Raw genomic sequence first — 17,061 nt, forward strand, 5'->3', positions numbered from 1 at the left:
CCAAACATCGGAGTAATTTTTAGTCCGGAGCTCCAAACAAAGCCTAGTATAAGCAAAATTGAAATAAACAGACATTTGAAAGTCCAATAATGACATTAACATGTGTAAGCGTGTTCGAGAAGAGATAATAAAACAATTAGGAGAAAATATCGATGTTCACGCTCTAGCTGAGAGAGTTACATAAATGGCAGGGAGTAGGCAATACCTGTGAGGCTATGACATACTCTGACGGAATAGTGTGGGTTCAAAGTATCCAGAGCCGCGCAGACATCCTGCTCGAGACGGGTACTTTGCAACGTTGTTGGTTTTTACTCCATAGGGGTTACTGTGTGGCCGTTGAATCAAGCTATCGACTTTTCATATTAGTTACCCTTGTGGAGTTGATAAGCAGGTTAAATTTGCCAACGTCTCAGTTGAGGTTGATGTCGACGATGGACTTCATCCAGAGGCCTTAGACTGCAGAGAGTCTCACGAACTTAGAACGATTGAACGAGAGAACGATTCAGCGTATTTGACTAGGATGTACTTCGAGCTCAGCAGTAAAGTTGCCTTAATCGCTGCTGGAGCCCACGAACGTATTCCAAATATTGCACAATATGCATCCATCCACAGAAATCACAAAATGACACCACAGTTCAACCATAAACTGCAGAAGACAACCAAATCCAGAGCGCCGTACAACCCAGTCCGTTTGTATGGTTTGGATACAGCAACCTGGATCTGAACATTTTATTCATGGCACCGACTCACACCTAATCACACAGCACATGAAGTGGGGAATGGGCTCAAGCAGATCCGAGGAAACGACCCATCCAAGCAGAGAAGCGAGACCAGGCCAGGTCGACGGCTTCCTGGTTCTCATCAGTCAGACCCATTCCCTTCTTCCGCTTGAGGGCCTCCGGCGAAGTGTTCATGAAGGCATGCGAACATCCAGGGTATATGTGGACTTCATATGGTACCCCGGAAGACTTGAGCTTCTCCTCCAGGGACTTGGCCGCCTAAAACATCATGTAAGAGCAGTGTTAGATTTTCTATCCAATATACACGGAATATGTATTCTTGTATTTTTGTTTATTTGAACATTAATAAATTGAGAGCACCCAGATTTATAGATGTGGATACTATCATGTGCAGTCATGTTTACACTTGTTCACTAAGACATATAGTCATCCAGCAATGCCAAATATAGTGACATAACGTTAGAAACATTAACTTCATTCTGGCCAGAAAAGTATATACATAAAGAAAAAGGCTAAAACATATGGAACAGTGAGAAAGACTAAAATGGTAATTCCTTGCTCCAGCTTGGGTCTAGGACAGTAACAAAAAACCGATTTGTGAAACCTGGTTCGCATTGCTCTTGTAGTGACAGACTGACAGGCATTATGTAGGTTGAATCATTTTAGCATTGCAGTCATGATCCTATTATACACATGTTATGGTCAGCTGCAAGGTCCTACATGGGATCAGGACAAGCCCCATGTCGCAACCAGCTCATCAACATTTGGCACATGATAACCTACCTTGTAAACTAAAAAGAACTTGGGCAGTGTCTTAGTAAAGATAACAGTAAGGGCTAACTAGCAGTATCAATCAGTGAAAAGCATGCTTGAAAAACAAAATCAGAAAGCAAACATTATGGATTTGCCATATACCATAACAAGAGAGATAAGTAACATGTGAAGGATAGCCTTACAGTGACATCCGAAAATCCAACAAAACTGTCATGCTCCCCAAAATGGGCCTGGATAGGAGCCTTAGCCTTACAAGGGTCGGCAAGCTCAGAAGATGGTGTCCCATAGAAAGCAACAACAGCATCAACCTCTGGGACTAAAACTCCACTTGCAATTGATAAAGCACCTCCCATGCAATAGCCAGTAACACCAACCTAATTGTAGAAAAGATGAAAATGTTATCAACTTATCATTAAGCTATTGATTACCTGCATTGATTCCAACCGAGCATATGGAAGGATGTTATACTTTTGTACTAATATATAAGACTACTCCATAGAATAAGTGCTTTTTGGCTTGTAGGATATTCAGCGAGAGTTTAATTTATTCAGACAAGTTTAATCTGCTCGATCAAATTTCATCATTATTTTTTTTCCTTACTAGTCGGTAACTTTTCCTTTGAATCCTTACTACTGCTAGGCAATTTGTGACACATTAATCAGGGATGATCCACTAGTGATTCAGACAGTACAGCATAATGCCCAAGTCAAAATATGAAGAACATAGCTTATTCCTCAGCAATTTATTCAAAAACTTTAACTGTTTCTCCATGCAGACAAATAGGATTACGAATTTCATAGTTTTCAGGAGCAATAAACATCTTGAAAAGAAAAGAAGTTTAAATTTACTCATTATGAGTTCAGAGCTACTGATTTTTCTTTTTATGCACATTAATATCATTGCAAACTTCAACTTGTGATCTTGACAATATTCATCAATCCAAAAGTCATTGATTAACTGGATGCGATCCCAAAAAGGCTTAACGGAAGATATGGAGACAACATAGGACCTCTGGATGGCCAAGCCTGTAATTGTATGACTAATCTACATCTACTGTCATTCATCCATTGTTTTACACCTTTTTGTTGAACAAAATGATAAGTTATGTATCTTTCCCATAAAGATAGAGCAAAAACAGAATTCAAAACCTCAAACAAACATGCTACTGTCACTCATCCAGTCTTTCACACCTTTTCCATTGAACAAAAAGAAGAGCTGTGTTTTGCCCATTAAGATAGAGCAAAAAACAAATGAGTTCAAAACCTTACAAAAAAACATGCAGAAGAGCTGTGTAAATTGCAATACCAATGAATTATTAATTTATCCAGTGCACTGGTGTTCAATACCATAGGACAGCCAATGATGATTCCTTCACAAGAAAAGGACACTAGTATGGTACTCACAATAAATTTGCAACAGATTAAGAACAGTTAATTAAATTTCCAGTTACTTAGATTGTCTAAAAATTTGGATGCATATACAAATGACCAAACAAGAACAAAGACGAAAGGTTCTACCTTGGGTGACCCATTTGACTTGAGCCATTTAACTGAAGCCTGAATGTCCTTAACTGCACCCTGCCAGTCCAGACCTTCCATCAGATGCTGTGCCTCAGCAACATCCAGAGCAACTTTCCCACGGTACAAACTGAGAAGGGAAAAAATGACATCAAGAAATGCAGTGCTTGGCAGAATAACAATCTTACTACGAAGTGTGGGCATCTTATGAAGCGCCAATTCTATACCGAAGCAATTAAACACAAAGCAACAAAGGACATGATCTTACTCTGGAATGAGTGCTCTGTATCCACCACCAAGTTGGGAAATGTGGACTGCATGATTCTTTATCTCATAATCTACTCCCCACCACTCTTGCAAAACCACAATTCCAGGAGCATTTTCTTTGCCAACAACGTAGGCATCAAAACTCTACAGACAGACGGCAGCATTAGAATCTGAGTTGACAGATCAAAGGCAGGATATCATATTCATAGTAATTAACAAAACCGCATCACGCCTGTAATTTTCAGTAATGGCTGCACTACTTGATTTACGCTTTTGGTGATCATATATATTCTGCTATGCAGTTATTGTTTAGAGTCAATTCCCTCAGTGCCATCAAAATTTATATGGCTTCCCTCAGTACCACAAAATTTTATGAAGTTCCTTCAGTGCCATTGAATCTAAAATTTATCCCCTCAGTGACATTCCATCCATTTTTCCATCCATGTGCTGTTAAGTATGATTGGAAAAGATGATTTTACCCCTCCCGAGTCAGGGCCCACCTGCCATTACTTCTCTGTCTCATCTCTCTCTCCTTTTTTCCTCTCTACTCCTCATCTCCTTCACTCCTCACTGGAGATCCCATGGCGAGCTGTGCCCAGGACCGGCGAGCGGTGGGAGCGAGCTGTGCGGGCAGCCGAGCAACGAGACGCTCAAGCAAGCTCTGCCCGCGAGCGAGTGGCGCGGCACAGCCTGGCTAGAGAGGGAATGTTATGGCCAGCGCGCAGAGCTGTGATGCCGCCGAGCTGGGCGAGGGGGTGCGGCTGTCGACAAGCGGCAGGCTGCAGGGCTGCAGGAGAGCTCGGGCGGCATGCCAGCCGCCAGCGCCCGCGAGCAGCAAGCTGTGCCCAGGAGCAAGCGCTTGCAGCCAAGCGACGAGCAGCGTGGGTGAGCTTTGCCAGAGAGCAAGTGGCACGGCGGCAAGCAAATTTAGCTGGAGTACGTGCGAACTGTTGGAGTATAAGTAAATTGCCCACCTATCCCCATCAGCTTAAGCTTTTGGGTTGAATTGGTTGGTGCATGCAACTCAATACGAACAACGAATGTTCGTTTTTGCCGTTTCTTGTTGCAGCTCCAACTAAAGCACTAGCCACCACAATACTTCTCTCGCCATGTTCTGCATAAAATTTCTCCAATCGAGCAGGTGCAGGCAAGCAGCAACAACAAGAATCTTTAAATTTTTCCAAACCACCAAGCACCACATCCCATGCGTGGAGATGGCCGGCACCTGCTCCCTGCGCAGCTCGAACCTTGAACCGCTTGCCGCTCCCTCGCCCACAGCTCCGTTGGCCGCTCGCTCACCCACAGCCCCACAGCGCGCAGCTCGCCCGACCCTGCCGCGTCGCGGCCAGTGCGGCCGCCTTGACCGTCAGCTTGCCCAGACGCACCCTGCCAGTCCCCCGCCGCTCGCCCGCGCCCCCTGCCCAGGCCGCCGCCGAGAGAAAAGAGGGAAAGAGAGAGGAGGGGCAAAATTGTCTTTCACAACCACTCTTAACAGCACTTGGATGGAAACATGGATGGAATGGCATTGAGGGGATAAATCATAGATTCAATGGCACCGAGGGAAGTTCGAAAAAGTTTATGGCACAAAAGGAACTCATCAAAATTTCTGTGGCACTAAAGGAATTGGCTCTATTGCTTATCAGGGTAACTTATATAGTTATTACTTGAAAACATACCAATCGATATTTCTCCAACATAGTCTGAGGAAAGCTAAAGAATCAGTTATCTAGCATTATTTTAATGCACCCAACTTTCTGGTACAACTAGGCACAAAACTGCAAACCCACTGCACATGTAAATAAGAAAAAAATGCTTGCTATAATATTCTGTCCTATTTATCTGACTGACATCCTACCTCCCCAAACTCTCACAATTCATATTTGGATCTTTTTAGTTAATACTAAATCATTCCTGCACTTAAACGTTCTATCATAGTATATGCAATAAAGAAATAACTAGACAAACAAACATTGATAATTCCAAACATTGACAATTCCAATACTGATATAAGCTGATAAACGTTTACAAGCCTATATAAACAGCGGCCAATAAGGTAAAAATAAATTGCCCTTGGCAGTGGTTGATTCTTGTCCATTTGTTAACAAAATGTCATCTGGGGCCTCCGTGTGTGATAAATAAAAGGAAAGAGAAAGCAGAGTGAACAAATACAAAGAGGGAAAGCAGAACATCCGAGAGGTAAAACAAAAGCCAAAGGTGAAGAGAAAAGGAAAAGAGAAAAGAAGAATCATAGAAACAAAACCAAAACAAACATATTACGAATCAAAAACCATCTGGCCGCGTTCCACGAGCAGCGTCCGTACACTGGATATTCAATTATCACGATTTCGTCTTCGTAAGGTATCGGACGAAGCTCGAAACCTCTTATTAATCCGGGGGGAAACGATTGAAAATCGGTGCGAACGGGAGCTAAACCCTCTCAATCGACGCGAAATGCGAGCCAAATCCGCACGGAGAGCTAGCCAGATACAAGTGGAGAAAACCCCTAGAAAAGCCCTCCGAGCCGACGGGTTTTGCGATTGCGAGACGGGCGAGAGAGCAGGGGAGGGGAGGGAGTGGGAGCAGGGCCACGAACCGTGTCCTCGCGCTGGATCTGGATCTTCTGGAACGGGGCGGCGGAGGAGTCGGTGGCCATGGCGGCGCGGGGCAGCCGGAGGCGGCCGGGGAGAGGGCAGCGCGGGCGCAACGGGCCGGTGGTGCTGGAGAGGAAGGCGGAGGAGGCGCGTCGGAGCAGGTGCGCTGTGGCCATCCCTTTTCCTTAATCCTTCCCTTGTTGGTGAGATGCTCCCCGGCTCTCCCCGCACCTAATCCAGGCTAGTTCCGTAATTTTGCTTTTTCATTTCTTTTTCTCTTTTTTTGGGGAAGTGAAATGCGACGGAGTCTCAGACGCTTTTGTTTGGCCCAGCTGTGTGATGTTTCTAGACGGCGTTGGTGCGTGTCCCGTTTCCTTGCTGGAACTGGAAGAGGAGCTCTCAGGGGAATTCGGGATGGTGTTTGGTTCAACGGCCGGTTCACTTTTGAATTTTTTTTATGCAACCACTTATGAAGTTTTGATGCTTAGAGCATGTTTGATAAGTAGCACAGCCATGTCAAACGCATCTTAACTCTTTCCTTATCATGCTGGCCCTGCTAGCACCTTGCAGAACGGGATGAGACGGTCGACGGATCCCGCGACCATTTCCCTCTCTCTCTTTTCTTCTCTCTCGGCCACATGAGATTACGCTGTTGTGGTTTGGTTAGAGTTGTGGTTTGGTTAGAGCATCCCAACAGCTTTGGTAAAACAAAGTACTTTGTTTTGGAAACATAGCTTTCATTCGTTAACCAGACGAATTACAATCACTTTGTAGTGAAGATAAAAGAAAGCTAGGTGGCTAATTATGCCACAAGAGACTACGGCTAGGAGCTGCATGTTTGGCACATAGATGCATGTTTGGCACATAGATGAGCTGCGACATTGGCCGATCTTCTGACGTGAACAAAGCTGAAGGAAAGCATTGACGTCACCATCTCCTCCAAAATGACTGTGATCTCCGACGTTGCTGCCCCCGATTCTTCCACAGCGATACAAGCTGGAACGAATCCGATTCCACTATCACCCACCTAGATCCTCCCCCCATAAGCGCCATCCGCAGTCCATCATGGCAGGCTTCTGCTTCCGCCACTAGAGATGATGAGGCCGATCAGATCCATCGCATTGATGCTCCTAGGAAGGAACCATCCGAGCTTCGTAACACCGCACCGGCGGAGCCAGACATGTCCTCAGCACAAAAGTCCCCGTCACAGTTGATTTTCACCACGCCTTCCGGGGGTTCACCATGTCTATGACTGAAGCCTCCCCCCAAGAGGGGGACATTGTCGGGCCTTTATGAGGAAATAGCAGACATCCTACGCCCAGTCTTTGGCCAACTTTTGCTCGTTCGGTGTCTTCCCATGGTGTCTATCATTTCGCGCATTCCATAGAGACCACGTCCCACAGGGAATGACGATCCTATCTTCTTCTGTGCAATATGTGTCATCAAGCAAATCCTCCGTGGTAGTTTGATCCCTCCCATCTCTTTTAGTTTCTTCCAGAACGCCTGTGCTAGAGTGCATTTAGGTCGTCTCTTCTCAAATTTCACAATTGGTGATTGGATCAATGCATTTAGGTCGTCTCTTCTCAAATTTCACAATTGGTGATTGGATCAATATACCCCCAACGTAGATTAGCTCGACACGGTATATAATTGTGCATAATCCTCCACGAAACACCCGTACCTTTGGTGGCACTTTCTGCTTCCAAAGTTGTCTTCTCAAATAGCTAGTGACCTATAATGCTTTTAATCTGTGAATGAAATATTTTTTCAAGGGCCCATCTATAAACTTCACTTATCCCCTCCCCTTCTTCCCTCTCCTACATACTCTGAATCCTCACAAGAAACACTCTAAATCCTCTCATGGCACGGGGTGCTGCACGGGGCCGCGGCCGGCAACATGGTTGGAGGCGCACGCGTGGGGCCATGGGCGGCGACACTGCACGAGGTCGCAAACTGGAGGCTCGGCGCGGGGCCCTGGCTGGCGGCGCGGCTGGAGCCGCTGCACGGTGTGGAGGCGAGCGCGCGGTGCCGGGCTCGTGGCCGACAACGCAGCTGGCGGCGCTACGTGGGGGCCGCGGTAGGAGGCGTTGTGCGGATGCCGCGGCTGGAGGCAGTGCAAGGGCCAGTGGTGAGCGGCACTGCACGGCTAGCGGCATTGCAGGTTGGTGGAGCTTGCCTGCGACAATGCCAAATCGATGAGCCGTCACCCCCAAATCACCGCCGGAGGTAGGCTGGTGGAGCCACGCTTGCTCAGCGCATGCCTGCCCGGGGGCTGGGGCGGTGGCGGAGCCTCGCCTGCACGAGCAGCGCCGCCGGTGTCCCCACTTGCAGAAGCTCAAGAACGAGATGAGAGCGGCGGATTGTGCGGCGGAGGGGCCAGTGGAAGGCAAATCGATGGTGGAGGGGTGAAGGCAGGCTAGCAGCGAGGCCAGCTGTGAGGTCCAGCGGCCAGAGGAGTCGCCGTCGGGGAAAGGGCGGCGATGGATGTGGGGTGGAATAGTCCCGAGCAAGATGGTTGGCTTTCCCGCATGAGTGCTCCCAGTTTTACCAAACCAGTGTTGGATTGGTATATTTGCATATTGGAGAGAGAAATTTAGGTCACAGCTTAAAAAATTTAGGGATAGCAATCCATATAGCAAAGTTGTTAGAGCAGTTTTGTTAGCTATTTTTAGGTATCCTGTCAGTTTTTGGGATATCAATCCATTTTACATAAGCTATTGGAGATGCTCTTATAAGACAAGCTGAAGTAGCTTATTGTACCTGCTCTTGCATGATGTGCTAAAACTTGAGATAGCATGTGGACTGTGGCTGGAGATGTGCGTGGGGATTGAAGGCCTTAGCGAAAGCCTTTACCCGCTTTAGGCCAATGATGACAACACCTTTGGGCATTGTTCCTTTCCTTGGAAGCATCAGTCGAATTGTCTTCTTCGCCTCGCGTCTCACGTGCTTCCTAGGCATAAACCCAAACCTTCTAGTTAGGTGGCGGTGGCACCTATGGTGTCACGTCCCTCCTTGAAGGCGTCGCTTTGGAAGCTCATTGCCTCTTTTCATGCTTGGCTGGTGCGATCGCCAACAAGCGATCCTTTAGTTGCAGATGTTGACGTTGGTGGTCGAGTTGAGTGGAGTGACGGTATTGTGTGGCTCGTGTCGATGTCCCAATCCGACCGATATTTTGGCCCTTTTTGTGAAAATTTTTCACAAATAGGCTCCTGGCGAAACCAATTCTAAAAATGGACCCTTAGCTTAGCGCCAGGATACATCTTGACGCCAGCCTCCATGGCGCCAAGGTCCCCGCCATGGCCGCTGACTGGGCATCTGACGTGGCGCCAAGATCTATGACGCCAAGGCTTGACGCCATGGATCTTGGCGCCAAGCCTTGGCGCCGCCAGGATGGCGCCAAGCCTCCTACTTAAGGCGCCGACCCTTCTTCCTACCCGAGACTTCCTCCTCATTCTTCTTCACTCTCTCGGGTTTTTACTCTCCCTACTTCGCCCTACACTACAAATTGATATTTTAGCTTAGGAAACTTTCATTTGATCCGTGGATCTTGAAGAGCAAGGTATCCTCTCTCCCTCGTAGGTTTTTTTCACATCAATTCGCTATATATTTGTTGTATTTTTGAACTTAGGGTTTCATGCAAATGTAGGATGCCGAGGCGTGGAAAAGCTAAGAAACTAAGGTAACCCCAACACGTAGTTATGTTATGTGCTCATGGATCAAATGAAAAAAACCTTAATTGTAGGTTTATTGTTAAGTGCGTTTGGTTCTTACAACGAAATAAACTAAATTGTAGTTATGGCGCCAAGATGACCGGAAATGCCTTTGATCCATTGCCTTTGCCTAGTAGTGTTCCAGTGCCTATGTGCTTTTGCGGTGATCCTTGCAAGGTAGCCAAGTCCGATGAACATGCCACATATAGGCAGAGGTATTGGATGTGTTCAACTTTGTGTTTGAACCTACACTTCGTCAGCGCCGCATTACATGTTGGTAAGGAATTGTTGTTGTCTTATAAGTATTGACCATATTTATTTGTTTTATAACAATTGCATTTGTTGTAGATCCCTCCACCGCTACGTGATTTTGAGCAGTGGATCGACACTGAGATCAATCCTGAAGATAAGGAGTTTTTGGAGTATATGTTGTGCTGGGATGCAAAGAGGAAGGAGATGTACGAGAAGAGGCTCAGAGAGGAGGCTGCGGAAAAGGAGCACAAGGAAGAGGAGGAAAGGAGGCGTGTTGCTGTGAACAGGGAGGAGAAGGAGAAGAAGCTTGAGCGTGCACGCCGAGCGAAAGCAGTGATTGAGGAGAATTTCGATGCCTTGAGGAAGGGAAAGTGGCCTCGTTGCACTCAGTAGTCATAATTAGTTTCTAGTTCTATAGTTTATTTATGAACAATATTTTCTACTGTGAGACTTTTATTATGTTGTCATGTACTGATGCACTTTAAGTATGGACATGCAAGTGGTAGACGACCTATGTTTATTTTGCGATGTAATGCACTTCAAAGTTGTACTCTAGTGAAATTTCCGCAGAAAATAAAAAGGGTACTTGTTAGTGAAATTTCGGCAGAATTTCCCCTATTTTTTGATGTAATCCATACAAAATTACGAGATGAATAGTGAACATAAATACAAACATACAAGCATATGACACATTCATTATAAAATCCACAATAGTTTAGAATGAAGGTCCATATACACAAATAGTTCATATAACACAAAGTCCATATACCACATAGTTCGCAATAAGTACCCTCAGTGCCTCCTAGTCTTACCCTTACCCTTGTGACCAAGGGCGTCGGTGCCTGGAGTGTAAGGAGAACGTGGGCGACATAGTCTAGTACCTACAACCTGTGTAGGCTGAGTCAAGGCAGCCTCGTGGAGCTGAGACGGGCCAAGCTCCTCGGGCCTCTGCTCATCGTCATCGTCGTCGTCATCCTCATCCTCGGATGCAATTGCTTTCGAACCTGAAGGTCCTTGCCTAGACGTACCGACGCCTCCTTCGTGTGGGGATGGAACGTGCATGTCTCGCGTTGTGGCAGTCCTGCAACCACAACGAGCAGCCGCACGGCGAAGCCGACTTGACAGTCGCTGTTGTGAAAAAACTAGTTACACGAAAGAATATAATGTATTAATAAAGTATTAGAAAGAATAATTTGAGTCTTACATCTAGAATGCTTCGCGTCTTGGGGTCCGTAACTCTAGGACGAAAATGCACAATATCTCTAATCGAGCTTTGGAGGGTACGGCCCTGCAACAAATTTTCAGAAGTTAGTAGTCACTAAAGCAATAAATGATTAAGTCATTAACTTACTTACACACTAAGTCACTAAATGACTAAATGATTTAAGTCAGTAAGTCACTAAGTCCTTATCTAACTAACTAAGTCAAAGTAACTTAACATAGAACATAGAAAAGTGAAGCAATTGTCTTACCATCCTATCCAGGATTGGTCCTGTCTCCACCTGCCTTCCAGCACGAGTATTCTGATCGTACACTGTATCCTTCACACCATCCTTTCGAAGAAGGTTCTCCGCAAGGTGCCGAGTGCACCAACGATGATGCAAAGGTGGATACCCCTCTATCTGCTCTTGCACAGCATGAAGTATGCCCTGATGCCTACCAGATATAACGCCAACCTCCCTGCTAAGCCCAACCACATGTATCCGGACTAGTCTTAAGAACCATCCCCAACTATCATTGTTCTCCCTCTCAACCAATGCAAATGTCAAAGGAACCAACATGTTGTTCGCGTCACAAGATATGGCTATAAGAAGTGTGCCCCTATATTTGCCAATCAAAAATGTACCATCAATAGAGAAAACAAGATAACAGTGCCTAAAGGCTTCCACACACTGAGGGAAGCACCAGAACGCACGCCCGAATATCTGTCTCCCATCCTTCCAAGCATTTGGTTTTGGGATGTACTCATAATGCATGTCTGGATTCACCGCTTTTATTGCATTAAAGAGCACTGGCAGCTGCTCGTACCCAGACTCCCAATCCTCATATATCATCTTCCACGCTCGCTGCTTAGCCCTCCAAGCTTTACCATAAGCTATCACATAACCTCCATAAATCTCCTCAACAGTTCTGATAATTGTTCTAACTTTCATGTTGGGTTGTTCCTTCAATATTCCCATCAACCGCTTCGCAATTAGGGTAGATGTTAACTGCGGATGTCTCACTGTAAGCTCATGGTCAGCACAATTGTGTGGACCGACAACTTTTGTGATCTTCCACTTCCCGGTGATATTTTGTTTCCTTGCACAAATCCTCCATGGGCACCGTTCCTTGTCACACACAACTGTGTAACGGCGCTCCGCATATGAATGCAACACTTTGTAAGGTCTCTTCCGTATCACCGCAAACGCTTGCAACCACCTCTTCAATGCGGGAAGGTCCTTAAATACCCTTCCCTCCTCAATAACCATACTAGGACTAGCTTCAGGAGCTTCTAGGAGCTCATCATCACGTCCTTCTACAAACGCCTGATCGGAAAGAGTAAGATCACTAAACTCGTGAACTATCGGATCACGATGTCCAGGGAAGATATGCCTGAACATCTCAATATCACTATCTGCCATCTCTTCAACAGGGCGATCATCATCAGAATCAAGATCCACTCCCATCTAGTATGCATCTTCATCATTGAAATTTTCAACACTATTGGAGCCATGCAATCCATCTCCACATTGCACTTGCGCAGCAACTAGAGGCACATCCACATTTTCTGGAATATCTCCTACGACATTAAGTACAAATATGAGTAAAGAAGAAATTGATGAAACGAATGGGGTTAGCTCCCAACAATAGAAACTGGTAAGACACTTACTCGGATCATTCTGAGTGAAAAGGAACTCATTAGGAGAGTCCGCCACATCATCAACAATCCGACAACCATGTCCAACTACTTCATTGGGGGTGAATTCAACATCGGGAATCGTAGGTGCAACATCCACGTCCATAACAAGTTCTGGGACGGGAGGATCGAAATGTGCCCGTTGACCCATTGGTCGGGAAAACCGATGAGGATTTGGATCAACTCCCACCTGACGAACAACCACTTCAACACTTGGGGAATGACCATTCATAACCGTTCTCACATATTTTTCCCACTGGCCTCCACACCGAATTGGGACCATCTTCCTTTGAATGTTGAGAGGGGAACCTAGATGAAGTATGCCCTCAACTGTGATTTCATCATCTCCATGACAATGTAGCTCCTCCCGAGCCCTTGCAAGCAACTCACTAAACGAGGGTTTCTCATCAAATATCACAACCTCGCACTGCATGGCAACAAACTTAACACATCCATATTCATCCCTTTCCACGGTGCCTCCGTGATATATGCTTACTACGTTCTTCATCTAGTACATCAATATAATGACGCAAAATACATTTAGTCCATAATAAATGAAGCATTCTAAGTACAAGATCTCTAGTATGAAATGAGATAGTATCAATTGACTACTAACTACTAAATACAACTAACTAACTATGTCATACAACTAGCTAACTATATCACCTAATATGTACCTATGTACTTAACTATACAACTACTTAACTAAATATCGTAATAACTAGTTTACTATGTAACTAACTATACATCTAACTACGCAAATAAAATTGGACATCCATCTAGCTAAATAGTGTCATGAGTATCCTCTATTCCTTCTATCATTACAATTCATAAAAATAAACTACCAAAATAAATTAGTTTTCATATCTAACAATTCTACCTAACTATTCTAATTTACGTATCTAACTATTCATCTACCAATTCTACCTACCTATCTAAATTCTACCTAACAATCTAATTCTAATTTATCTATCTAACTATTTTACCTACCAATTCTACCTTCTTTATCTATCTAGTTAACTATAACTCTTCTTAGAGTTTTACCTCACTGGTGCACACTGGCGGCAAGGGGTGGGAGCGGGCACCGGGCGGGGGTCGGGCGACCTCTGGCCGTGGAGGGCACGGGCGCTGGGCCGTGGGCCACCAGCGAGGGTGGTCGCGGGCGCCCAGGCTGGGGGCGGGTGGCCTCCGGACGGGGCGGCTCCGGGCGCCGGGCGGGGGCGGGCAGCCTTCGGGCAGGCGCGGGCGTGGGGCGGCCGCGGGGGCCCAGGCGGGAGGGGGTTCCACCCGCTGGAGGGGGTTCCGACACTTCTCCATCGGTCACCTCAGAGTTCCTTTCCGAAGGCGGCGGTGCTGGGGTGGCATCCGGGCTCTTCCGCTTGCCGGATCCCTAGGCGATGGGAATTCCCTCAAGGATCGAGACCCCTTCATCCTCAATGGCCACCATCCTCCTTCTAGCTCGAATGGTGAGGTGGGCGTCCTTTAGTTCCTTGGAGTGTCGATCCTCAGCTTCCTTGAGGGCCTCGACGGCAACAGCCTCATTGCTTTGGGCGGCTGCGGCTCGAGCTTCGGCGGCGGCTAGCTTCACCTGAAGCCTCCTCACCATAACCTCTGCGTCCTCGGCCCTACGAGTCTGCTGCTTCAGCTTAGCAGCCTGCTCATCGTAGAGCTCATCCAAGGTGAGAAGGTAGGCAGCCATGTGGAGCACGGTGGGGTCATCCTCGCGCTGTCCACGTCCTTCCAAAGTCCTCACCCGGGCCAGCCAAACCAGGCGGTTCTTCGTAACGGGTGGGTAGAATCTCATCGGAGTGCGGCCGATGTGCCTCTCGTAGATCTGGCACAGGAAACGGAGAGCTTTCCAGGCTGCCACTTGATAAGTGTCCTTGTGCCGGAAGCCAGTGGCAGTCACATTCCATGGCTGGATGTCGGGGTAGCGGCTACTCCGCCCGGTGTAGATAATCATCTCATATTGAGGGGTCCCGCGGTCCTCGTACTCCTTGCTGGTGTACTCCAGACGCTCATAGATTCCGAGGCAGTCCATGCAGGCGAACAGCAATCTGGGAAAACCGGGCTCCTCTAGGCAGTGGCTGTTGACCCATCCTTTTTCGGCCATCTAGAAAAGAACCGGGGTGCAAATTAGTTTTGCAATAGAGCAGAGGTAGGAAGAAATTTTGTAAGTCATTTATTTTGGTCAAAAGGGCTAGTTCGGTCCTAAGATCGCGTCCTACAACCAACGACAGCTCTGATACCACCTGAGCGTCCCCGCATAAGTAGAGACTAAATGTGTTACAAATATCAGTCCCAGGAGGCTGATAGCACATTTATTCAACAGATAATTCAGTTACCGTACAACTCCCGAGGGAGTGGGCGTGAAAGCCACGCAGTGATAAGAAGTAAATAAATAACAGCGGCTAACCAAGCGACTGCCAAAAGACAACACTTGGGACTACACGGCAGTAGGAGCATCTTGGAAAGGCTAATACCATAGACAGCGTTGGGTGCGGACACAACCTCTACTCAAAGTCCTCGGCGATGAAGTCCAGGTCTTACTCTGTAGCAACGAAGCAAGGGTGAGTACTAAAGTACTCAACAAGCCCAACCCCATCCACGGAGGGGGATACAAACAAGTACATGAATAGGATATATCAAGGATAGGCTAAGGTTCATTTGCAATAAAGCTAGATTTTCAACACATGCACGCGTTTGTTTTCAAAAGAGTTTTTGTAAAGTTTTTCTTTGGTAACCGAAACATTGAGCGGGGTTGATCCTACACAAAGGATCCAAATTTTATTGCTATCGGACTCCCCGTCTGCCATAGCTCACGGTACAACTGTCGGACACTTCCAAAATCTACACACACACACCATGAAACCTTCCATTCCCAAGTGCTAGTTATGTGACCAAGCCGTAACTCGTCCAATGCCGTGGACACGGCTACCCGGATAGGTTTTAACTCTGCAGAGGTTGTACACTTTTCCCACAAGTAGGGTACCGCAGCACGATCACCTTAGTGCCGGTGCGGATCCTAACAAAGCCATTACCCACCTTAGCTAAGACTGACTAGTCCACACGAAAGCACCCAAAGGGTTAACGACTAATCCACGAGACCGTAACCGGGACCTAAGTCACCAAGATCTTACTCCTTTTCCATGGGCTCCCGTTGCTCACCAGCACACCTGGAGACTAACAGTTCAGCTAGTGGGATTTATGCTAAGCCGTTACCCATACAACGGTCGAGTGGTTGCACGATAGTTGAATTAGGCAAGGTGACACATCAACTCGATCCTTAACCATGACAAGATGGATATCTCCCAAGCTTGCTCAACCACTAAGGTACGAGCTCAACATCTGGCATTTCACACAAGAAACACCCATCCATCTCATCTACACATTCCTTGCCTTTGAACCTGGAAAACCATTTTCCCATTTGAACACACACACACACACACATTTATTCTCTAAATAAACCATTGTAATAATGATTGAAGTTGAGTAGCAATTTTCTAAGTATTCTAGCAGTAGTTATCATCTAAACAGAGCGAGTCGTATTTAGAGATAAACATAGGATAACAAGGAATGTTCATAACAATCAAGGGGTGGCTATCCAACCATGTCTTATAATAAAACAATATGCATTTTATAAAACTGGCCAATAGGTTGTGTTTAGAAAACTAGGTGTTAAGTATGCATCAAAGGGTGAGATTGGACTTGCCGTCTTCAAAGCCTTCCGGGAGTTCCGGCTCATGCTGCTGGTCCTCGGGCTCAGGCTCGCGGTCAAACTCCTCCTCGTGCTCCTCCTCGGGTACTCCGCGATCTACGGCACACACAAACGGGCACACCAATAAATAAAAGAAATTCGGTTTTTACCCGTTGAGCTCCGAAAAGAAAACGCGAACGAAAAATAGGTAGGAAGAGTATTTCTGGAAAATTTGGATATGGATCGGTGGAAGTATACTGGAGGATGTCGTGGTCGAATTTGGGATTAATTGGAGGAAGTTTGGCGCATGAAATGATGAGTTAAACATGGAGTAAAGGCTTAAAAAGGAGGTTTAGGACTGATTTGCGAGGAACCAGGGACCTATTTATAAATACTTTTGGAGGTGGAGGAGCTTTTCTACGAAAAGGGTTATGAGAGTGGTGGAAGGACCGATTTGTAATTTGACAAAAGTTAGGGGTTAGATCGGAAATATAGGAAATCTTATGTTCTTCTCCAGGAACTTGGATAGGGAGAGAGAGATGGGGAGGGTGACCGGCGGCAGCCGTGGGGCGGAGGAGGTGGAGGAAGGGGAGGGGGCTCCATTTTGGCTCCCT

General features: G+C 46.4%; 1 protein-coding gene across 1 annotated transcript; it reads right to left on the reverse strand.

Moving 5' to 3' along the window:
* Positions 1–523: 523 nt before the first annotated feature.
* On the reverse strand, positions 524–6,100 carry LOC101752599 (protein usf). The gene is made up of 5 exons (XM_004968822.4): positions 5,892–6,100; positions 3,300–3,442; positions 3,032–3,161; positions 1,697–1,888; positions 524–998 (listed from the first exon to the last, which is right to left on the reverse strand). The coding sequence occupies exons 1-5, from the start codon at positions 6,063–6,065 to the stop codon at positions 786–788; spliced, it is 852 nt and encodes a 283-aa protein (XP_004968879.1). The 5' UTR covers positions 6,066–6,100; the 3' UTR covers positions 524–785.
* Between the last annotated feature and the right edge of the window lie 10,961 nt (positions 6,101–17,061).

The sequence above is a fragment of the Setaria italica genome, chromosome V (assembly GCF_000263155.2).
Source record: "Setaria italica strain Yugu1 chromosome V, Setaria_italica_v2.0, whole genome shotgun sequence".
NCBI classification, from domain to species: domain Eukaryota; kingdom Viridiplantae; phylum Streptophyta; class Magnoliopsida; order Poales; family Poaceae; genus Setaria; species Setaria italica.